Consider the following 23,221-nt stretch of genomic DNA (forward strand, 5'->3'; position numbering starts at 1 on the left):
TTATCTTCAGCCCCGCCCCTTCCCCGTCTGCCCAATCCCGACTGCGCTCTCGGGCGGGGGCGTGGTCATGGGACAGCCCTCTCAAGTGGCGGCCGTTCCCCGCCCCCTGTTACCGAAGTGCCATCACTTCCGGCGTGTGCGCCTGGCGTCCTGCCGCCGCGGAATGGCCGCCCTACGGAGTTGGCTTTCTCGGAGCGTATCCTCGCTTTCCAGGTACCGCTGGGGTCGTGTAGGTCAGGATCTGACGGAGAGTGGGAACGCTGAGAGCCCCGTAACCAGACTGCAGCCCCAGCGTTGCGGGCTCGCGCTTCGCTTCTCGGCCGAGCGGGTCACCGCGTCCCGCCCCTCCCGGAGGTTTGAGGACGCCCTGCCCCTACTCCGGTCTGAGGCCTCCAAGCCTCCCGGGACAAGCCCGGACTTCACGTCCCAGTGACGCTTTTTTCGTTGTTCACCTGCCGAAAGAGCATTCCCCCACTTCGGGCTGTCTTTTGGGGGCGTCTCCGTCTGCCCGCGAAATGACTTCGGTTGGCCTCTTGAAGTCACAGGGGAGAATTAAGGGGAGAGGCCTGAGCTGGCGGTGGCTTGCCGGAGGGAGTTTTCCCTGAAGGCGGAGGAGTTCCGGAAGTGTTCGGTTTCCAAGCCGGCCTCGTTCCCCTCGCAGCGCCTGCGGGCTCCACGTAAAGTCGCAGGGACTATCAGACCCCTTGCAGCCTAGGTCGGAGGACCAGCGCTAAATCCTGCCTGCAGAAGCTTTTTTTATTTGGGCCTTGGTTTTTAAAAAGCTTTGAGACCACTATTTACACGTCTGCACCTGGTACCTCTTAAACTCCACCACCATCCGCCCTCATTCCCGCGCGGGGGAATTCCCTGCGGGCCAGGTAGCGATTGCCTGTGTGTGCAAGTCCAGGCCTTTCCAGTCCGCCCCGCTGCCCACTGAGTCCCGTCCTGTGAAAAGGCACCCTGCGTCGTCATTTGGGTTCCGGCCTGGCCCCACTTTGAGTCTCCAGCCCCTCCACGTAAATTGAAGAGGTTCTTACAGATGGGTGGTTGTGCCTTATTAAACTTATTAAACTCTGTTTCTAGGTACAGACAATGTGTTCCAGTCGTGGCTAACTTTAAGAAGCGCTGTTTCTCGGAATTGATAAGACCATGGCACAAAACGGTGGCTGTGGGATTTGGGGTCACTCTGTGTGCAGTTCCTATTGCCCAGGTGAAGTACCATCCTGTCACTCCGTGTTTTTGGTCTTTGTGTACTGTGTCCTCTAAAGTCTCAAACAGGCGATGACAAGCTCTAATGGTTTTCCCCCAGCGCTCTCCCCAACCCCAGGTGATGGTATGCTGTATCAGCATTGTTTCATAGCTGAGCAGATATGTTAATATCCTCATTTTGATGGTCTCATTTGGTAGAAATTGGTTTGTCAAGTTGGTCAAATTGTATAAAGAGGGAAGAAAGAAAATGTATTACAGAACAATAATCTTTTCCTTCAACAAAACTTTATGGGGCAACTTTTATGTGTCATACACAAGAGACTTGAGTAAATCAAGATTTCTGCTTTTGTAAATCTCACATTCTGGAGAGGAGGAGGAAGAAAAAGTGGAATGAGAGAAAAACAGATGAGCTCACAGATAGCGGAAGGTCAAAATGTACTTCGACGTTTGTACTTTGTGGGCCGTTGTAAGCATTGGAATTTATTATAAAGAAGCCACAGGTTTTAACATAAGATTATTATGTTCTGACGTAAATTTTTTTAAATTTATATTTAATTGTAGGATAATTGCTTTACACTGTTGTGTTGGATTCTCCCATACAACAGTGTGAATCAGCTCTAAGTATATGTATATACTTTCCTTCTTCAGCCTCCGTCCCACCCCTGACATAAGTTTTTAAAGGTTGTTGTGTGGAACTAAAAAGACCAGTTGGGGTCCAGGCATGAGATGATCATGGGCCTGAATCAGGTGGGGAGAAGTGGGCTGACGGTCAGCAGGTATTGCTGTTGGGTTAGATGTGAAGTATATAACTTAATTTCCAGTGGTTTTGAAAGGCCTCAGCAACTGAAAGAACGGTATTGCCAGATACTGGGATGGAGAGGAGTGGGTTTTGAGAGGAGTAAATTTAAGAGTTCGGTTTTGGAAATGATGTCTAGGTGGAGCTATCAACTAGACAGCTGATGGGGAAGTGATATCTTATTTTAAAACCATTGGTTATATACTTTATCAGGAAGAACTAAATAGGAAACCAGCAAACATTTTGGCAGAATGTACTTGATACTTAAATGTGTGTTTAATCATGACAACAAGATTAATTCCCCTTTTCACAAGTATTTTCAGCATCTTCTGAGGCTCTCTCATGAGCCCTTTCCTTTCTGTGCCGTACTCTGCCCTCGTCTCTGCAGACTGATGAATCTTTAACCTAAAAATGCTTACTTGGACACCAAGTCATTTTCAGTCATAATTAGGACAGCTTTTTCTTTCTTCCTCCAAAAGATTTTTTTTTTTTTTTTTTGGTCCTTTCTAGTTCGTATATCGTTCATAAGCCCTAGTTACCCCACTCAGTTCTGGGTCAGATGCCAGGAGCCTTTGGTTGACAGGAGCCTCAACTCACTCTCCTGCAGGAATAGCATTGCCACTTCCATTCTTCAGAGCCTACAGTGGCTCTCCATTCTGTGTCACAAAACTAAAATCCAGAGAACTTCCTCACAGTTCAGCAACCAGGCTAGATTCCAGAATATCCCCTGGTTGCATCATACGTATTCTCCTCCTTATTTCATCTAACCCAGGATACCTGTCCATTCTAATGCTGTCTTCAGACACAAATCCCACCCCCGTGTTGTTTTTTTTTAACGTATGTATTCATTTTGGCTGTGCTGGTCTTCCTTGCTGCGCTCAGGGTTTCTCTAGTTTCGGTGAGCAGGAACTCTTCTCTAGTTGTGTGTAGGCTTCTCCCTGCAGTGGCTTCTCATGGAGCACAGGCTCAGTAGTTGTGACGCAGGGGCTTAAGTTGCCTCACGGACATGTGGAATCTTCCCCAACCAGAGACTGAACTTGAGTCCCTTCCATTGGCCAGCTGACTCTTAACCACTGGACCACAAGGGAACTCCCCCACCTCTTTTTAAAGCCTTCCTAGTTACTTGCCAGCAATGATCTCCCTTTTCTGACCACTTATGTTGTATATTTTGATATTTGGTGATAATCCATTTGACTCTGAGTCAGCAGAATACAAAGGAAACTTTGGAGTGAGGAGGTTTGGTTTGGAAAGTGTTACATAACTATTCTGAGCTTCCATTTTCTCATCTTAAAAGAAGACATAATAATACCTGGACTGTTGTGAGGGACAAGTAAATAAGCACTGTAAAATGGAAAGCATTTGATGAAGCCAAAAGTAAATAGGCTTTTCTGATGGCTCAGCAGGTTTAAGAATTGCCTGCAGTGCAGGAGGCACAGGAGAACCAGGGTTTGATCCCTGGGTCGGGAAGTTCCCCTGGAGGAGGAAATGGCAACACGCTCCAGTCTTCTTGCCTAGGAAATCCCATGGACAGAAGTCTGGTGGGCTACAGTCCATGGGGTTGCAAAGAGTCAGACACAACTGAGCATGGTATAAATGGAGGGTATTATGAAGACTTAACTTACCAGAATAAGTAAAAATTAGCTTTTCATGAGCAGAGACGATATCATTGTTTGCTCTCTAGCTCCTCAGTGCAAGGTACATAATAAATTCTTATTTATTTGATCGAATGAAAAGTGTGATAAATGTAATTCATGATTTATTCATGTGTCTTTTTTTGGCTGCACCAGGTCTTAGTTGCAGCACATGAGATCTTTGATCTTTATGGTGGCATTTGAATTCTTAGTTGCCACATGTCAGATCTAATTTCCAGATCAGGAATCAAACGCAGCCCCCCTCCATGTGTTTATGCTCTAAATAGCAAAAATGAGATAACAGATGATAGAGGGATTGGTTTGTTAGTTCTGATACAGTAAGTCCTCCGCTGTGGAAGAAAAAGGGGAGAGTCATCACAGTTTCCAGTATTTAATCAAGGTGGTCACAGCCCCCTTAACTCATGAGCTGGTTATACTGGTTTTTGTTTTTTTTTTTGTTTTTTTTTTTCAAATAAAACAGCTGAGGTCAGAGGAAAGAGTCTTCCTGCTCCTCCTAACCAAGACTGTACAGCTCAATCAAGAGGGATTCGCCCTCTCCACCAGCCATTTACTTTCTTACGCTTAGCTTAACTCCTTATCAACTCTGTGAAACCTTTTCTAAACAATTCTCATTTAACATAGATATGATTGCTCCCTTATGTGCACCCCTCCAGACCTCTTCCATAGCACCCATGGTACTTGATTATGTTAATTTTCTACTTCACTCTTAGCTCCAGCTCCTCCTCCTCCATCTTTAAGATCCTCATCCAGTCTTTAAGATTCTTATCTTTATATCCCAAGCGTCTAGCACTGGTAATGAAGAATCATAACTTTGTGAAATTTGTGATTATAAGTATTAGTCTTTTATGAAAAGGAATACTTTGCTTTTCTTTTCAAAGTATGACAAAGAATGACAAATTTAAAAAGTAGGTAGAAAGCATACTGTAGAATCATTTTCATATGTTGTCTTTAATAGCACAAATAAAGCTTTAAAAGAAAATGTCAACACAGAAGCAGCAGAGTGTAGTTGCAGTGTGGGAATTACATTTTTCCCTTGACTATGATCTGAGCTTGAGTTTTAGGTTAAAAGTTAAATAAAAATGTTTGTGTCTTTCAGAAACCAGAGCCTCATTCTCTTAGTAACGATACATTAATGAGGAGGGCTGTGTCTTTGGTAACAGATAGCACCTCTACCTTTCTCTCTCAGACCACATATGCATTGATTGAAGCAATCACTGAATATACTAAGGTAAGTGTCTCCTCATTAAGTCTTTTTTTTTTTTTTTTTTTCCCTCATTAAGTCTTGATCGTCTACATCCATCGTTAGCAAACTGGCTCACAGATCAAATCCAGTCTTGCCTGTGTTTGTAGTTTGACTGGAACGTGGCCAGGTTCATTTGTGTTTGTGTTGTCTATGACAGCTTTCATGAATGAATAGTTGCAAACAGACCACTCTCTGGCCCTTGACCAAAAAAAGTTGCTTTGCAAATCAGTTTACCTGTACCATTTTTCTAGATTGCACATATAAGCAATATTAGGCAAATTTTTTTTCTCCTTCTGACTTACTTCATTCTTTATGACACCCTCTAGATCCGTCCATATCCCTGCAAATGGTACTATTTCATTCCTTTTTATGACTGAATAATATTCTATTGTGTATATGTACCATATCTTTTTTATTTATTTCTCTGTTGATGGACATTTAGATTGCTTCCATGTCCTGGCTGTTGTAAATAGTGCTGCAGTGAACATTGAGGTATATGCCTTCTTTTAAATTATGGTTTTCTCTGGATATATGCCTAAGAGTGGGATTGTTGGGTCATATGGTAGTTCTATTTTTAGTTTTTTAAGGAACCTCCATATTGGTCTCCATAGTGGTTGTACCAGTTTACATTCCCACCATCAGTGTAGGAGGATCCCCTTTTCTCCACACCCTCTCCAGAGTTTGTTTATAGATTTTTTAAATGCTGGCCATTCTGACAATGTGAGGTGATACCTCATTGTAGTTTGCATTTCTCTAATTAGTAATGTTGAGCATCTTTTCATGTGCTTTTTGGCCATCTGTATGTCTTTTGGGGAGAAATGTCTATTTAGGTCTGTTGTCCATTTTTTGATTGGTTGTTTTTTTTAATATATCGAGCTGCATGAGCCATTTGTATACTTTGGAGATTAATCTCTTGTCAGTTGCTTCATTTGCACATTTTCTCCATGTGGAGGGTTGTCTTTTAGTTTTGTTTATGGTTTCCTTTGCTGTGCAAAAGCTTTAATTAGATCCTATTTGTTTATTTTCATTACTCTAGGCAGTGGATCGAAAAAGATCTTGCTGTGATGTATGTCAAAGACTGTCCTGCCTATATTTTCCTCTGAGCAATTTATAATATTTGGCTTTACATTTAGGTCTTTAATCCATTTTGAGTTTTTTGTGTATGGTGTTAGGGAGTGTTCTCATTCTTTTGCATGTAGCTGTCCTGTTTTCCCAGCACCAGTTATTAAAGAGACTGTCTTTGTTCCATTGTATATTCTTGTCTTCTTTGTCATAGATTAGGTGGTCATAGTTTTGTGGGTTTATCTCTGAACTTTCTAATCCTATTCCATTATCTATATTTCTGTACCATATTATTTTGATTATTCTAACTCTGTAGTACAGTCTGAGGTCAGGGAGCCTGGTTCCTCCAGCCCCATTCTTGTTTCTCAAGATTGCTTTCACTACTTGGGGTTTTTTGTGTTTCCATATAAAATGTAACATTTTTGTTCTGATTCTGTGAAAATGCCCTTGGCAATTTGATGGGGATTGCATTGAATCTGTAGGTCACTTTGGATAGTGTGGTCATTTCCACAATACTGATTTTTCCAATCCAGGAACATGGTGTATGTCTCTTATCTGTGTCATCTTTGATTTCTTTTGTCAGTGTCTTATATTTTCTGAGTACAGCTCTTTTGCCTTCTTAGGTTTATTGGCAGGTATTTCTTTTTGTTGCAGTGCTAAATGAGATTGTTTCCTTAAATCTTTCTGATCTTTTGTTGATAGTGTATAGGAATGCAAGGGATTTCTGTGTATTAATTTTGTATCCTGCAACTTTACCAAATTTATGGATGAGCTCTGATAGTTTTCTGGTAGCACCTTTAGGATTTTCTATGTATAGTATCATGTCATCTACAAACAGTGACAGTTTTACTTCTTTTCCAATTTGGATTCCTCTTCTTTTTCTTCTCTGATAGCTGTGACTAGGACGTCCAAAACTATGTTGAGTAAATGTGATGAGAATGGACATCCTTGTCTTGTTCCTGATCTCAGAGGAAATGCTTTCAGCTTTTCATCAAGTATGATGTTAGCTGTAGGTTTGTCATATAGGGCCTTTATTACTTTTTATTTATTCATTTTAGTTTAATTGAAGTATAGTTGCTTTAGTGTTAATTACTGCTATATAGCAAAGTGATTTAGTTTATGTGTGTGTATATATATATATACACACATGTGATATGAATTTAGTTCCCTGTGCTATATAGTAGAACTCTGTTGTTTATCCATTCTCTATATAATGGTTTGCTTCTGCTAATCCCAAGCTCCCAATCCATCCCTCAACCACCCACCCTCTCCCCATTGGCAAGCACAAGTCTGTTCTCCATATCTGTGAGTCTGTTTCTTTTTGTAAATAATTTGTATCGTTTTTTTTTTTAGACTCCATATATATGTGATATATGTCTTTCTTTTTGGGGGTTATTTCACTTAGTATGATCATCCATGTTACTGCAAATGGCATTATTCCATTCTTTTTTGTGGCTGAGTAATATCTCATTGTATATCCACATCCTTATTATCCATTGATCTGTCAGTGGACATTTAGGTTGCTTCCATACGTTGGCTACTGTAAATAGGGCTGCTGTAGACATAGGGATGCATATATCTTTTTAAATTAGTTTTGCTGATCCTCATTTAATGTAGGTTCCCTGCAGACAGGACAGTTACCGCAGGGAAAAGGCTGTGGTTGGCCTCACTGTCCAGGAACCCTTTTTAAAAGAAAAATCTTAAATATAGCAGTTCAGTATATAAGACAGGGGGAACACCACACTGATCTGGTTCAGTTGGGGTTACCAGCAACACCAGGGGCTTCTGGGTTAGGATAGTTTGAAAGCCACTGATCTAATAGAGTATATGGATATCAGAATCATTTAAAGTAATATATATGTTTCTTTACCTTCATTTTCCAACAGCTTTATTCTCAGCCTTCTGAGTTTTCCATCTGCATTTTCTCTTTGTCTGAATTGCTAACAAGATTTTAAAACACAGAAGTTAACAAGAGATGTTGATGTCCTAAGATAACACCTTTATTTCATACAGTGGTGAGGTTCAATGAGAACAGCCAGTTTGCAGCATTGAGATGTAAGTCTCACCCTACTACACCTCACGTATTTTACTAATTTCTTCTGTATTTGTAGGCTGTTTATACCTTAATTTCTCTGTACCGGCAATACACAAGTTTACTTGGGAAAATGAATTCACAGGAGGAAGATGAAGTGTGGCAGGTGATCATAGGAGCCAGAGTTGAGGTAAGCAAAGAGTTACTTGGATTTTTCTGTTAGTGCTCCTGCCTCATTGTGGTATCTAAATTATTAGATGAAGGTGTTTTACCAATAACTGTTCTCTCAAACTGCTATTGAACTGAAGAAGTCCATTTAAATGTGCTTAATACTAATGAAGAGTCATGTTGTCTGAAGTGCTTTTGTTTAATTTATAGATGACTTCAAAACAACAAGAGTACCTGAAGCTGGAAACCACCTGGATGACTGCAGTTAGTCTCTCAGAGATGGCAGCAGAAGCTGCCTACCAGACGGGTAGGTTAAAGTTTTCACTGTAGAGGTGCTGTTGGAGTTTTCATCCAGCCGAAAAATGAGGGATACTGTGGGTCTTACTTTGTGAGAAAATGTTCCCGTTTCCAGCATATTAATATTGTTTTCATTTACACAAAGAAAAAATTAATGCCCCTGTAGACCAGACCAGTAGAAGCTAGATGGTATCTAGAAGATGAAAAATAATAAAACTGTCAGTTGGAAATTTTGATTACTTCCAAATAGTTAAGGATTTTACTTTTTAGTAACCCAGATAATCTGTGAATATTATCTGTAGCTCAGGCTTGTGGTAAACATTTTATAGATACTTTTAATCCCTGCAGTTCTTTTAGGAGTTATTATTATCATTCCCACTTTACAGATGAAGAAACTTGCAGATAGAGGGGGTTAAATAATTCACCAAGCATGCTGTGGTACCCAGTAAGTAAGCAGCCAAACCGGATTCAGCAAGTTAGGTCAAATCCTAAAGCCTTTGTCCCTGGTAGCCAGGGCATCATCCTCTCTACCTTAGTGCCTCCCAGTATAGAATGGTGCTCCATTCACCAGGGGTTTTTTAACCATCACTATCCATCCAGTGGGCTTGAGGTTGAATGATTTTCTAATGTATTTTGAGGGAGATCCTCATTTAACATGTTACCTGAATGGTCCCAAACTATGTCAACATAAAAATTCTTAAGAAACTGGTTTGTTAAAATGTTTGTTTTCTGAAATCTTAAAGATGTAAAAGATGTTTTAAGTAAATACAGAAGGAATTCTTAGTTAACTAATGCCCAAGGAATCAAGGGATTCTGCAAACAGGACTGGAATGAAGAACAAAACAACAGAAGTGTCAAATAGCATTCGTGACACACCAAAGATGGGGGCAGGGTCCCCAGGTACAGTGAAGAGGGAGCCTTGCTGAGAACATCGCCAGGCAGCCTTCACCACTCACTAGGCCAGCTTAAGATCTAGCAGGAACAAAGAGGGAAGGTAAACTACAAGCATTATCTAAGAAAAAGACGTTTTCCCAGAACTGACTGAAAGGGCTCACAAAGGTTCTGAACAGAATTTAAAATATAAGTGTACCTCACATGGCAAAAAAATATTCAGAATGTAAAATATACAAAGAAAAATCCTAAAAACTAGAAGAAAAAATAGAATACTTACAAAGGAAGTATATGCGTGTATGTTAATTTTTCAGTTGTGTCCAACTCTGCAACCCCATGGACTGTAACCCACCAGGCTCCTGTCCATGGAATTCTCCAGGCAAGAATGCTGGAGTGGGTAGCCATTCTTCTCCAGGGGATTTTCCCGATCCAGGGATCAAACCCATTGGTCTCTTGCATTGCAGGCAGATTCTTTACCTTCTGAGCCATAAGATAAGCCCCAGAGGAAGGATATTTGCAACCCTAAGATACAAGGTGACAAATCAATCATCATTCAAATATCTTTAAAATATAAGAGTGAAAGACTTCTACAAAGATTCAAGGTTTACCAGTTGCATGTACTTTCTAGAAAGTGTTTAAAAAAAATTAGAAGCACCTGAGATACAAAAATAATGAACAGAATTTAGTACAACTTGTCAGAAGCTCTGAATGTTAAATTTTTAAGTAATCAAATCAGTTTGGGAAAGCAGTGAAAGCATGCTAAGCTTCGTTGTTTGAGAAGGGAAACATTGGCTTAACATTAGACATTGTTTAACACTTCAAGAAGAAGTGTTGAGGGAAGGGACAAAGAAAACTTAATAAATTCAGTTAAGGCTAACGGTTGAAGAAATAAAGCCTGTTAATTAGAAAATGCAAAGTAAAGGAACACATTCAACAATCAGTAATCACCATAAAGAATAAATTTACTTATTAAATGATACTTCGTATTAAAAAATAATTCCAGCTAAAACTGTTTACAGAGGCACATCTAAAATAACACATAGGAAGACTGGGTATTCTAAGAAGATAAACTGAAATACTATCAAAAAGAAAGCTGAGCAAAAAGGTGACAGAGCAGTGTTAGAAGAGGAATTCAAGACAGAAAACATTAAAAGGGACAGAAGTTTATCAAGACATCACTCTTGAAATGTGCCTAATAAGGCAAAATCTGATAGATTTACAAGGAGAAATTGAGCTTTACACATATCTCAGGCTCACAGGTCAAAATGTAAAAAAAAGCGATTAGGTGTTGGAACAGGATGATTTTTTTTTTAAGCCTAACCAAATAGATACACTGAATACAGAATGTTGCCCTCCCCCACAAAAAAACCTCTTCAAATACAAATAGTATATAAACATGTACAAAAATTGATTTTTATGCCAAGTGACAAAGACTCAGAAAATTACTTGATATCCCCTTCCTCACCAAAAATAAAAATGGAAATTTAACTTGCACAACTCAAATATAAAAAAAAAAAACAAACACCTGATTTAAAAATGGACAGAAGACCTGAACAATTTTCCAGAGACATAGATGGCCAACAGGTGCATGAAATGATAGTGTCGCTAAGCATCAGGGAAATGCAAATCAAAACCACGATGAAATATCACCTCACACCTGTCAGCATGGCTGTTATCAAAAAGGATCATAAATAAGAAATATTAGAATGTGGAAAAAAGGGAACCCTAGTACACTGTTGGTGATGATGTAAAACAGTGTAGCCAACTGTGGTAAACAGTATTGTGGTTCCTCAAAAATAAACCTACACACCTATGATCAACTAATCTATGACAAAGGAGGCAAGAATATTCAGGGGAGAAAAGATAGTCTCTTCAAGAAGTGGTGCTGGGAAAAGGACATCTACAAGTAAATGAATGAAATTAGAACAATCCCTAATACCATACTCAAAAATAACATCAAAATGGATTTAAAGACCTAAATGTAAGGCTGGATATGATAAAACTCTTAGAGGAAAACACAGCACACACTCTGACATAAATTGCAACAATGTCTTCTTTGATCCACCTCCTAGAATAATGAAAATAAAAACAAGTGGGACCTAATTAGACATAGAAGCTTTTGAATAGCAAAGGAACCCATAAACAAAAAGAAAACCCTCAGTGTGGGAGAAGATATTTGCAAATGAAGCAACCCATAAAGGATTAATCTCCAAAATACACAAACAGCTCATAAAACGCAACAACAAAAAAACTCAATCAAAAAATGGGCAGAATAGTCAAGTAGATATTTCTCCAAAGAAGAAATACATATGGCCAATAGCACATGAAAAGATGCTCAGCTTCACTAATTAGAGAAATACAAATCAAAACTGTAATGAGATGTCACTTCACACCGGCCATCATCAAAAAATTACAAACAATAAATGCTGAAAGGCTAAAGGGAACCCTCCTATACTGTTGGTGGGAATGAAAAATTGGTACAACCACTATGGAGAATAATATGGCGGTTCCTTAAAAAACTAAAAATAGGACTACCATATGATCTAGCAATCCCACTCTTGGGTATATATCCGGAGAAAACCATAAATCAAAAAAATACAGGCACACTAATATTGACTACAGCACCACTTACAGTAGGTAAAGACGTGGAAGCAACCAAACTATCCGTCAACGAGTGGATGAAGAAGATGTGGTGCATCCTGGGCTTCTCTGCTGGCTCAGTGGCAGAGAATCTGCTCGCCAATTCAGGACACGTAGGTTTGTGCTCTGGTCTAGGAAGATCCACATGTCAAGGAGCAACTCAGCCTGTGCTCCAGAGCTTGGGAACTGCGGCCGTGGAGCCCCCATGCCCTAGAGCCCATGCGCCGCAATAGGAGCAGCTCCAGCAGTGAGGAAGGTGTGGCACAGACAGTGGAATATAGCTCAGCCATAATGAAGAATGAAGTAGCACTGCCACAACAGGATGGACCTGGAGAGTCATACTTAGCGAAGTCAGAGAAAGCAGTGTACAGTATCGCTTATACATGGAACCAAAAAAAGGCAAAGTAACTTACTTACAAAACAGAAATAGAGTCACAAATATAGAAAACGAACTTACGGTTTCCAGAGGAAAAGGTTGAGGGTAGGAATAAATTGGAAGCTTAGGACTGACACATAGATACTACTATATATAGAATAGGTAACAAAGAAGGGCCTCCTGTATAGCACAGGGGACTCAGCAGTCAGTAGTGAGCTATATGGGAAAAGAATCTAAAGAAGAGGAGATAGATGTACATGTATAGCTGATTCACTTTATTGTACACCTGAAACACACCATTGTAAATCAACTACTCAAAACGTGTTTTTAAAAGAATTGTAAAAATAAATAATAAAACTGAAAACTGAGAATTCTGTGGGTGCCCAGTGGTTAGGACTCCACACTTTCACTGCCAAGGGCACAGGTTCAGTCCCTGGTGAGGGAACTAAAATCCCACAATCTTTTTTTTTCTTTTTGCTGTGTGCAGCACAGCCAAAACAAACAAACCACTGCTATATGATCCAGCAAGTCCTTTCTGTGCTGTGTGCCTGTGTGTTAAGTTGCTTCAGTCGTGTCAAACTCTGTGCAGCCCTATGGACTGTAGCCTGCCAGGCTCCTCTGTCCCTGAGGATTCTCCAGGCAAGAATACTGGCATGGGTTGCCATTTCCTCCTCTAGGGGATCTTCCCAGCCCAGGGACCAAATCCATTTCTCTTAACATCCCCTGCATTGGCAGGCGGATTCTTAACCCTGGGAAGCCCTAATTACTTTCTACTCCTGGGTATATATCTGAAGAAATCTAAACTATGAATTTGAAAAGATGTATGCACTCCTGTGTCCATAGCATTATTTACAATAGCCAAGATTTGGGAAGCAACCTAAGTGTCCATCAGCAGATGAATTGATAAAGATGTGGTGTGTGTGTATACTACTCTGCCACAAAAGAACGAAATTTTGCCATTTGCAACAGTATGGATGTACTTGCAGGGTTTAGGCTTAGTGAAATGTCAGACACTGACAGGTACTGTGTATCACTTATGTGTGGGATCTAGGAAATAAAACTAGTGAATAAAACAAAACAGACTCAGAGGTATAGAGGACAAGCTAGTGGTCACCAGTGGGGAGAGGGAGGGGGACGAAGAGGAAGTGTCTGAACTAAACTACAAAGATGCACAGCACGAGAAATAGAGCTGTAGGTAATGTGTATAACTAAGTGGTTTAGAACCTTTAAAAGTTGTGAATAGTTACGTCGTACACCTAAAACTTCTATACTGTTGTAAATCAGCTATACCTCAATAAAGAAAAATGGAAATTTGAAAGTACTCAGAACTATCATGACAAGTCTCATTAATAGCAGAGACCTAGAATGTTGTAGACAAAGTAGCTCTTAAATAGACATGGACCCCTTATTTAAAGATGCATGTCATAAATACAGAGCACAGCAACCATAAATGACAGGTAATGTCCCCTGTACCAAGATGTATTGAAAATAAACTTTCAGCCCAGTAAGTTAGGAAAAGCAAATAAATTCAGACAGTGCCGAATGAAAGGTATAAGAAGACTAAAAAGAAATAGTCGAAAAGGCAAAAAACCCAGTTCCTTGTAAAGAATAAGGAAAATAAGGTTTGGTAAGTGTAACTTTTGAGAGTGCAGAAGTAACCTCAGAAAGAGCTGTTATAGTTTATCTATTTTTGGCTGCACTGGGTCTTTGGTGCAGTCTTTGGCGCTCAAGACCTCACTATGGTGGCTTCTCCTGTTGCAGAGCACAGGCTCTAGAGCACAGGCTCAGTGGCTGTACGTAGCACTCAGCAGCACACAGGCCAGTTGCCCCTCAGCATGCGGAATCATCCCGACCAAGGATCAAACCTATGTCCCCTGCTTTGGCAAGTGGATTCTTTACTACTGGACCACCAGGGAAGCCCAGAAAGAGCTATTAGGGGATTTTTTCTAATCACAAGAGAATATTATGCTATTTATGTAAATCCTAAGTTGGCCCAGGAACAATCAAAGCAAGAGGAGCAGCCACAAAAGTTGAAACAATATTCATAAAAAATCTGTGCCCCCAAATTAGACACTAAGTCCACACAGTTTTGTGAGAGAGTTTTATCAAATCTTCAAGAAACATAAATCCTGTGTTATAGAAAGTGTACCAGAAAATGACGACAAGCCTCCCAACTATTATAACTGTCTAAAGCCACCACGGGCTTCCATGGTATAAAGAATACGCTTGCCAATGCAGGAGACATGGGTTTGATCCCTGGGTTGGGAAGATCCCCTGGAGAAGGAAATGGCAACCCACTGGTGTGAGGTGGTACCTCATTATAGTTTCGATTTACATTTCTCTAATAATTATGTGATACTGAGCATCAATATTCTTGCCTGAGAAATCCTGTGGACAGAGGAGCCTGGTGGGCTACAATCCATGGGGTTGCAAAGTCAGTCACAACGTAGTTAACTAAACCACTACCATCAAAGCCACCATAGGCCCAAACCCAAGCTGGACTAGACCAGCACTAGAATAAAACACCTGCAGCTCAGTGTCACTTGTGGGTGGATAGAAGTAGCCACATACCTTCAAAATACAATTTCAGTTCAACACTGGGGAAAGAACCTATCAAGAGAACATAGGCAAAACATTCTCTGACATAAATCATACCGGTGTTTTCTTAGATCAGCCTCCCAAGGCAGTACAGATAAAAGTAAATAAATGGGGACATAGTCTAACTTACAAGCTTTCACGAAACAAAGGAAGCAAACAAAAAAGACAGCCTACAGAATGGTAGCAAATAATTGCAAACAGTGTGAACCGACAAGACTTAATTTCCAAAATATACAAACAGCTCATACAGTGCAACAACAGCAACCAAAAGAAAACCCAATCAGAAAATGGGCAAAACATGTAAGATATTTCTCCAAAGGAATACATATGGCCAGTAGGCACATGAAAAGATGCTCAACATCACTAATTATTAGAGAAATGTAAATCAGAACTATAATGAGGTACCACCTCACACCAGTCAGAATGGCCATCATTAAAAAGTCTACAAATAACAAATGCTGGAGGGGGTGTGGAGAAAAGGGAACCCTCGTATACTATTGGTAGGAATGTAAGTTGGTGTAGCTGCTATAGAAAACAATGGAGATTACTCAGAAAAGAAAGAACTACCATATGGTGGAGCAACCCCACTCCTGGGTGTGTACCCAGCCAAAACTATAATTCAAAAAGATACGTGCAACCCTATGTTCATAGAAACACTATTTACAATAGCCGAAACATGGAAACAAGCTAAATATCCATCAGCAGATGAATGGAGAAAGAAGATGAGGGTACATGTACACAACGGAATACTACTCGGCCATAAAGAAGGAAAGAATGCCATTTGCAGCAACCTGGATGCAGCTAGAGATTATCATACTAAGTAAGAAGGAGAAACGCACACACTGTGTCACTTCCCTGTGGAGCGTGAAACACGACAGATGACCCATCTGTGAAACAAGCATGGACACAGAGCAGACTGGTGGTTGCTGAGAGGCTGGGACTAGCAGATGTAAGCTTTTATACATAGAATGGGTAAACAGCAAAGTCATGCTGTATTACACAGAGAGCTATATTCAGTATCCTGTGATAAACCATAATGGAGAAGAATATTTGCAAAAAGAATATATGTATTACTGAATCACGTTGCTGTGCAGCAGTAATTAAGACATTGTAAATCAACTATACTTCAATAAAAATTCAAAAGATCTTACGTACATATAGTGAAAAAATATTTAATACCTATCAATATTTAATTCACTACTTAAGGTTATCTACAGTAGATTTAAGGAGAAAAGCCACCTCTGTAATATCAATGTATGTCCCAAGAAGCTTCAGTAAAATGTAGTGTCCATTTGTGATTTAAATCTAAATTAAGTACAGTTACAGTTTTCCTGACATGATAAAAGTAGCTGTACATCGTAGTGAAATATGAGAAACATTTCCATCAATGTCAGAAATAAGGGTGCCTGCTGTTCTCCACTACCTTTCAACGTTGTACTGAAGGTTCTCTTTAATGCAATAAGCTAGAAAAGAGCTGCTGGGTGTTCTGTAGATGAATTAAATACACACATCTATATGGGCTTCCCTGCTGGCTCAGCTGGTAAGGAATCCACCTGCAGTGCGAGAGACCCGGATTCTATCCCTGAGTTGGGACAATCCCCTGGAGGAGGGAACGGCTACCCACTCTAGTATTTTGGCCTGGAGAATCCCATGAGTCCATGGGGTCACAAAGAATCAGACACAACTGAGTGACTTTCACTTTCATATGATGAAATACACTAGCAACAGGTATCAATAAAATGATATCATTCAAAAATAAAACTGCAAAAAAAATAAAAAACTGCAAAATATGTTTAGTAAATACCGTTTGTGCCATTATGTCAATTTAGAGTCAATTTTTTCCTGAGTATTCCATGTGAATACAGTAAATTGGCCTTAGTGGTTCATAAATTGAACAGCAGCCCATCTAGTATTAATTAGTAGATGAAATGTTACTTTACAGTAACATTTTAAAGGATGAGAAAGATGCTCTTTAAACTTCCAAGACAGAGCTTTGACAGTTTTATGAGTGATCTCTTCACTGTCAAGCAGAAATGTATACTTGAATGTAGTTTAAAAAATTAAAACCTTAAAATGCCTATACTAAGAGCTGTGCAGCTATAAAGATGATTGTGGGAATTGCATTTGATAATTATGACAGCTGCTGATAGCTGGAGGAAAATGCCAGGGTTTTGACAATAGAGAGGAAAACAGACCTGTAAATGGAGGTAGAAGGTTCTCTACTCTGCGAGGAGGGCTCAGGTACAACCACCAAGAGCCCCCAGGCTTTCCTTATGTCCACTCAGCATAAATGGCCCATCTTCCGGCAGGCGCAGACCAGGCCTCTATAACGGCCAGGAGTCACATCCAGCTGGTGAAATCGCAGGTGCAGGAGATACGCCAGCTTTCCCAGAAGGCGGAAACCAAGTTGGCAGAAGCACAGACAGAAGAACTCCGACAGAAAACCCAGGAGGATGGGAATGAGAGGGCCGAGCCGGAGGAGCAGGAGGCCTACCTGCGTGAGGATTGACACTGCTGCCCGCTCAGCCTGCAGAAGGCAGGGCAGACGCCACCTGGCCCCGGCTTAGCACCACTTCCTCTGCACAGAGGCAGTGGCAGGGCCTGCCTGGGCCCATCAGGCCAGAGGTCATTGGGAGCTGTGAGTGCCTCACCCCTGTCCCCACCGTCTCAGGCTTGTACTGGACCTGGCTCTTAGCCCATGGGCACTGCACCCTATTTAACATTTCACCCCACTCAGCAGGGTTGCCCTCTTACCCACCCATGGATCTTTTTACCTCCCACCCAGAGCATTTCACCAACCTGGCCAGAGAGAGGGGGCCTTCTCTGTCATGTCCACAAGTTGAGTAGCTCTTTAACCTCAGTTTTCCCATCTTATTTACATTTTCTAATATGATTCAGTATTTGCTCCCTCCATAGGAGCATGAGTTTGGGGGGGAAGGGGAGACTGTCCTGTTAATAAGATTTCTTTGTGTTGAGTGTTTCTAATGCCTTCTGTGACCTGGCCCCAGTGCCCTGTAAGGATATCTCAGGCAAAGGAGCCTAAAGTCCATTGTTCTTAAGGGACTGAATATGGAGTGTTTACCTGGTGCTCACAACAGGACTTACTCCAACACATGCTTCTCATTTCCTTTTTTGCTTGGAGTTTCTCTATTGTATCTGAAGGAAGATAATTTTTTTTTGCATTTAAAAAAGAAAATGTTTCTGTGTGTCTTCTGGAGTCCTGTGCAGTGGCCCTCCTTTGCCCGCCACTCCCCCTGCCCCCCCTGACTAGGAGTGCCCTGGCACCTCATGGAGTTTTAGCAGCATCTGCCATGCTTCGCCCATTTAACACATACTGGTACAACTCAGCCAGATTTCAGTATTTTAATCAAAGTTAGCAAGGTTTGGGAGGGGTTTACAAAAACAAAGTCACCGTTCCCTGCAGCCTGTCCAGGGCCAGGTTGCAGGGTTCTTGATTTCTCATCATGTTTGAAAAATTAAACAGTCCACTCGCTCAGCCCACCCCAGGAAGCTGGGACAAGGGGGCAGCTGCACACTTGAGCCCCTCGTCTGTTACCAGTGCCCACATGGTCCACATCTCCAGGGGGCTGAGGCGGTGGACCAGAAGGAGCCCTCGGTACAGACAGGGGTCTAGAGGGTCCAGGGGCCGCCGGATTCCGAAAGTCTTGAAGCCAGCGTGGTGCATGGGGCTCACCCCCAGCTTTCTAAGGCACATCCCCACAAAGACGTCATCAATGGGGAAGAGTTCAGCCTCTTCCACAGTCGCCTGGAGGCGCTGCACGGTGGCTCTGGACATGACATACCCCCCACCCCCAGCATAGGGCGGGTAGTGGCGAGCCCTGTACATCAAGGGTGGGATGAAATATTTGACCTTGGTGTTCCTGTTGGGCAGGGCCTGGCGGATGACGTCCCCCACGAGGAGGTCCTGGGCTGGGTCCCAGCCATCCAGGAACTCCAGCACATTGGGGACATGGACAAAGACGTCATCATCTCCTTTTAGTACGAAATGGGCCTGGGGACAAGCAGCAGCCACCCAGCGCTGCAGGTGCAGCTCTTTGAGTGTCAGGTTGAAGAAGTCCTCAGCAAAGTCCCACTGCAGGATGTCATCAAACTCGCGACTCTCATAGGCCAGCAGCTGGGCCGGGGGAGCAGGCCCTGCCAACCCCAGGAGGAACACCAGCTTCAGCTGCCGGCCCTTAGCCCAGCTTCCCGCCCGGCCCCACGTGCTGCGGATGGCCGCGCGCCGCTCCACATGGCCTGGCTGCGACTTGATGGCCAGGAGCAGAAAGGTGTCCTCGGCACAGCCCGAAGGCTCCAGCAGGATGGAGAAGTTGCGGCAGTGGCGGTAGGTCAAGAAGAGGCGGTGACGGGTGGGCAGGAACAGGGAGGTGTTAGCCACCGTGTGGTTGGGTAGACATGGGCTGCGCCGGAGCCCTGGGGGAGCCCAGAAGGGCTGTCGGGCCACGAGCCCCCCCGCTGGCTTGGCCTCTTTCTTCAGAAAGAACAGGCAGCTGAGCAGCAACACTGCAAGGCTGTACGGGACCAGCCACCCCACCCTGCGGAACATGGTGGTCCTGCAAGGAGAGCGCTGGTGAGCGGACGCAGTCCTGGCCCGGCCTCCACCTCCTCCATCCAAGAGCAACCCACCATCGTGCGTGCGTGCATGCTAAGTTACTTAGGCATGTCCGATTCTCTGTGACCCCATGGACTGTAGCTCACCAGGCTCCTCTGTCCATGGGATTCTCCAGGCAAAAATACTGGAGTGGCTTGCCATTTCCTCCTCCAAGGGGTCTTGCCCACCCAGAGATCGAACCTATGTCTCTGGCATCTCTGCTTCCCTGGTGGCTCAAAGGTAAAGAATCCGCCTGCTGGTGTAGGAGATATGGGTTCGATCCCTGATCCAGGAAGATTCCGCACACCTCAGAGCAACTAAGCCTGGCACCACAACCATTGAGCCTCCAGCAACTAGGTCCTTTTATTTTTTTCAGTGTGTCCTCTGGCTCCTTCCGCAGCCCCCTCCCGTGGAACAGACCAAGCGCACCTGCCGTGCCAGCGCTTGCTTTCCTTCTGCTGTCATTAGAGAACTTGGCTCAACTTTTTCCCCCAAAAGACTTACAGCCACTTTAGATATATGAGACACCACAAGTGTTTTCAGTCTTTCCCAAGAAACTTAAGTACCTAATGAGTTTCAATGAAAATGACACAGCTTATTTCCAGAAACTCGAGAGTGGTCTGTTGATGGAAGACCCAGTGTCAGACATGACAGCCCCAGACACTGTCCTTAGGGAGTCTGGCCCACTGGGGAGCGGGGAGGAACCACTGTAGGGCAGCAGCAGGTGGCAGAGGCCACAGAACACGCCCTCCACACCTGCCCTGCGTGGCTTGGGTTTCCTGGGGAGTCACTTAAACAGGGCTTTAGGGAAAACACAAAAAAATGCACAGGAAGAGCATGAAACAAATGGGGAAGCCACAGACTTGTATCAGGCTCCCCTGCAGCCACCTCTCGCCAGTTCCTGCTGCTTACTGAGCTCCGGTTTTCTCTTAGCAAGTCTCCCGGTGATCCAAAGAGAAGGCTGAGAAATGGTAACTTAGCACAGCAACCTACCCACAGCTCACAGTAGCAAGGCCAGGCCTCAGTCTCCCTCCTCGTCACCCCCCTGCTACGTCCTGGACCAGCTAGCCATCACTTCGATCCAGTCTACCTGCATTAATCTCATCCCTGTTGTCTCTGCTGCCACTCCCCCAAAAGCATCTTTTAGAGCTGCCAGAACTGTGCTTTTGAACTGTGGTATGGGAGAAGACTCTTGAGAGTCCCTTGGACTGCAAGGAGATCAAACCAGTCAATCCTAAAGGAAATCAGTCCTGAATATTCATTGGAAGGACTGATGCTGAAGCTGAAACTCCAGTACTTTGGCCACCTGATGCAAAGAACTGACTCATTGGAGAAGACCCGGATGCTGGGAAAAATTGAAGGCAGGGAGAGAAGGGGACGACAGAGGATGCGATGGTTGGATGGCATCACCGACTCTATGGACATGAGTTTAAGCAGGCTCCAGGAGCTGGTGATGGACAGGGAAGCCTGGTGTGCTGCAGTCCATGGGGTCGCAAAGAGTCCGATACGACTGAGGGACTGAACTGATAGCTGCCAGGGCTGCCATAGCAGGCAAAACCGGCAGGGTCACAGCTCTCACAGTCCAAGAAGCCAGTACAAACCTCAGAGGGCTGAGAAGAAATTAAAGCAGTGTGATGGAATACAGTGACCCGGCAGGCTGTCTACTGCCCGGAAGCCAGTAGTTTAGCGAGACCTCCCTGATAAAGAACACCTGAGCAACTGAACAAAGTAAGGATCCAAACCACATAAAGGTCTAGGGGGAGGGGGAGACCTCCCTGGTGGTCCAGGAGTTAAGAATCCACCTGCCAATGCAGGGGACATGGGTTTCATTCCTGGTCCGGGAAGATTCCACCCGCCGTGGGGCAGCTACACCCATATGCCTAGAGCCTGTGACCCAGAACAAGAGAAGTCACTGCAATGAGAAGCCCGAGCACCACAGCTAGAGCCCCTGCTCACTGCAACCAGAGAAAGCGAGCGAGCAGCAAGGAAGACCCAGCGCAGCCAGAAATCATTTTTAAAGCTCTGGGGAGGCGGAGTGGGGAGAGTAGTGGAGAGCACGGTCTGGGCCGGAGGGAACAGTTGAGTGCAGAGCTCCTGACAGAGGACAGGAGGTGTGCAGTGTGGCTGGAGTGTAAAGGACAAGGAGGAAAGTGGTAGGTAGTGAAGCAGAAGCAAAAGCCTGAGGAAGGTCACGCACAAGATCCATAGTGAAGTTCCCCGGAAAGGTCTAGGGTTTTATTGTAAGCACTGCAGAGATCCCTTAGAGGATTTAGCAGAGGGAGTAAAAGAATTTACATTGTTTGAGAGGTCACTACTGCTGATGCTTCAGTTCAGTTCAGTCCCTCAGTCGTGTCCGACTTTGCGACCCCATGAATCGCAACATGCCAGGCCTCCCTGTCCATAAGCATACTGCTGATGCTTAGATGATGGTTTATGGAAGGGCAAGAATGGAAACAGGAAAGTAGCTAGCAAACTCTTCCATTAGTCAGTAAGGGAGCGCAGCTGAGACTAGGGTGGAGGCCGTGGGGCGCCTGAGGGCCAGATGGATTGCAGACACGGAAAATGGCTTTCAGGTGTGGGAGATAGGCTAGCTGCGGGAGAGGACGCCGGGGGAAGGGGAGAGTGGGAGCAGATTGGTGGCGCCATTTACCGAGAAGGGTGCAAAGCCAGCAGTTTGGTTTTGACTTGTGCGTTTCAGAGGCGCTGTGGACCCGATTGCCCCTTTGCCCACAGCGCTCCCAGTGCGCCCAATTCCTCGGCGCTCCACTGCGGGAGCTAACCCCCAACTCCCCACCGCAAGGACGGGGCCGTTCCTCTGCTCCCCACTACACTGCGCTTATTGTGAATCCAATTCAGTACCTGCTAAACATAAGCCTCCCTACATTCTGTGAGCCCCCAAGCCCGGTGCCAAGCTTCGGTGAGTGCACGCCTTACCCTCACTCAAGTGGGTGCTGAGCCCTAAGGGTCGGAAATTGCTTCTGGGATCCTCACTGGTCTCGGTGACCTGGTATGCTTCGATGAGGGAAAGGGTCGAGGGCTGGTTCATTCTCTACACGACAGTCCGTAGAGGACTGTTGTGGGGGCGCAAAGTCCCGCAGGGTGGCCAGAACAAGGACCAGAGCCCCGCGGTAGGCACCCCTCTCCGGGCCGGAGCACAGAGAGCAGCGCTGCACGACGGGGAATCCGGAGCAAGCGCCCCCAGGCTGCCCCCGGCCAAACCCCCAGCTCCGGCCATTCTTGCCCCAGTGGGGCGAACAGAAGCAGAGAGGTATCAGGAGACCTCCCTGGCCCCGACGGTTCACTGGGGGCAGGAAGCGGCTCCCGCCGGGCAGGGCGACCACGTCGGTACCAGGTCGGCGCATTGCCCCTCCCGGGCAGGGGCCCGGCACCCCTCTGCTCACACAGAGGGCCCCACCCAGCAGAGGGGCTCCAGGCGCCCCAGACCCGACACCGGTTCGCCCGCCCCTCGCCGACCTACCTGAGCCGTCACGCGGTCTGGGCACAGGCGAGGCGCTCGCGCAGCGGCACCAGGTGAGCAGAGTTTGCTCTTCTGGGCTCGGGCGGAGGGCGGGGCTCCGCGGCGGCCCAGCCGCGGAGGTCGGGCTTGGGGGCGGGGCTTCTGGAGGGCGGGGCCCCTCCCACCCC

General features: G+C 44.3%; 2 protein-coding genes and 1 long non-coding RNA gene across 7 annotated transcripts; 1 reads left to right on the top strand and 2 right to left on the bottom strand.

Moving 5' to 3' along the window:
* The first annotated feature begins 140 nt into the window (after positions 1-140).
* DIABLO (diablo IAP-binding mitochondrial protein) lies at positions 141-18,181 on the top strand. The gene is made up of 6 exons (XM_004017340.5): positions 141-213; positions 1,084-1,210; positions 4,754-4,885; positions 8,074-8,184; positions 8,373-8,469; positions 17,274-18,181. Exons 1-6 carry the CDS (start codon positions 164-166, stop codon positions 17,471-17,473), a joined length of 717 nt encoding a protein of 238 aa, XP_004017389.4. The 5' UTR covers positions 141-163; the 3' UTR covers positions 17,474-18,181.
* LOC132658042 (uncharacterized) lies at positions 8,548-16,794 on the bottom strand. Its single transcript, XR_009597009.1, has 2 exons — positions 9,631-16,794; positions 8,548-8,652 (listed from the first exon to the last, which is right to left on the bottom strand). It is a non-coding gene; the product is annotated as an uncharacterized LOC132658042 (long non-coding RNA).
* Positions 18,182-18,313: 132 nt separating the features above from the next.
* On the bottom strand, positions 18,314-23,128 carry B3GNT4 (UDP-GlcNAc:betaGal beta-1,3-N-acetylglucosaminyltransferase 4). Of its 5 annotated transcripts, XM_060401152.1 has the most exons (4): positions 23,055-23,128; positions 22,511-22,588; positions 19,684-19,832; positions 18,314-19,538 (listed from the first exon to the last, which is right to left on the bottom strand). In XM_060401152.1, the coding sequence occupies exons 3-4, from the start codon at positions 19,698-19,700 to the stop codon at positions 18,458-18,460; spliced, it is 1,098 nt and encodes a 365-aa protein (XP_060257135.1). In that variant the 5' UTR covers positions 19,701-19,832; positions 22,511-22,588; positions 23,055-23,128; the 3' UTR covers positions 18,314-18,457. The 5 variants fall into 5 exon arrangements, with proteins under 5 accessions (XP_060257135.1, XP_014957106.3, XP_060257134.1 ...); XM_015101620.4 differs by lacking the exon at positions 19,684-19,832; XM_060401151.1 differs by having other exon boundaries at positions 22,511-23,128.
* Positions 23,129-23,221: the final 93 nt, after the last annotated feature.

Source organism: Ovis aries, chromosome 17 (assembly GCF_016772045.2).
Source record: "Ovis aries strain OAR_USU_Benz2616 breed Rambouillet chromosome 17, ARS-UI_Ramb_v3.0, whole genome shotgun sequence".
NCBI classification, from domain to species: Eukaryota; Metazoa; Chordata; class Mammalia; order Artiodactyla; family Bovidae; genus Ovis; species Ovis aries.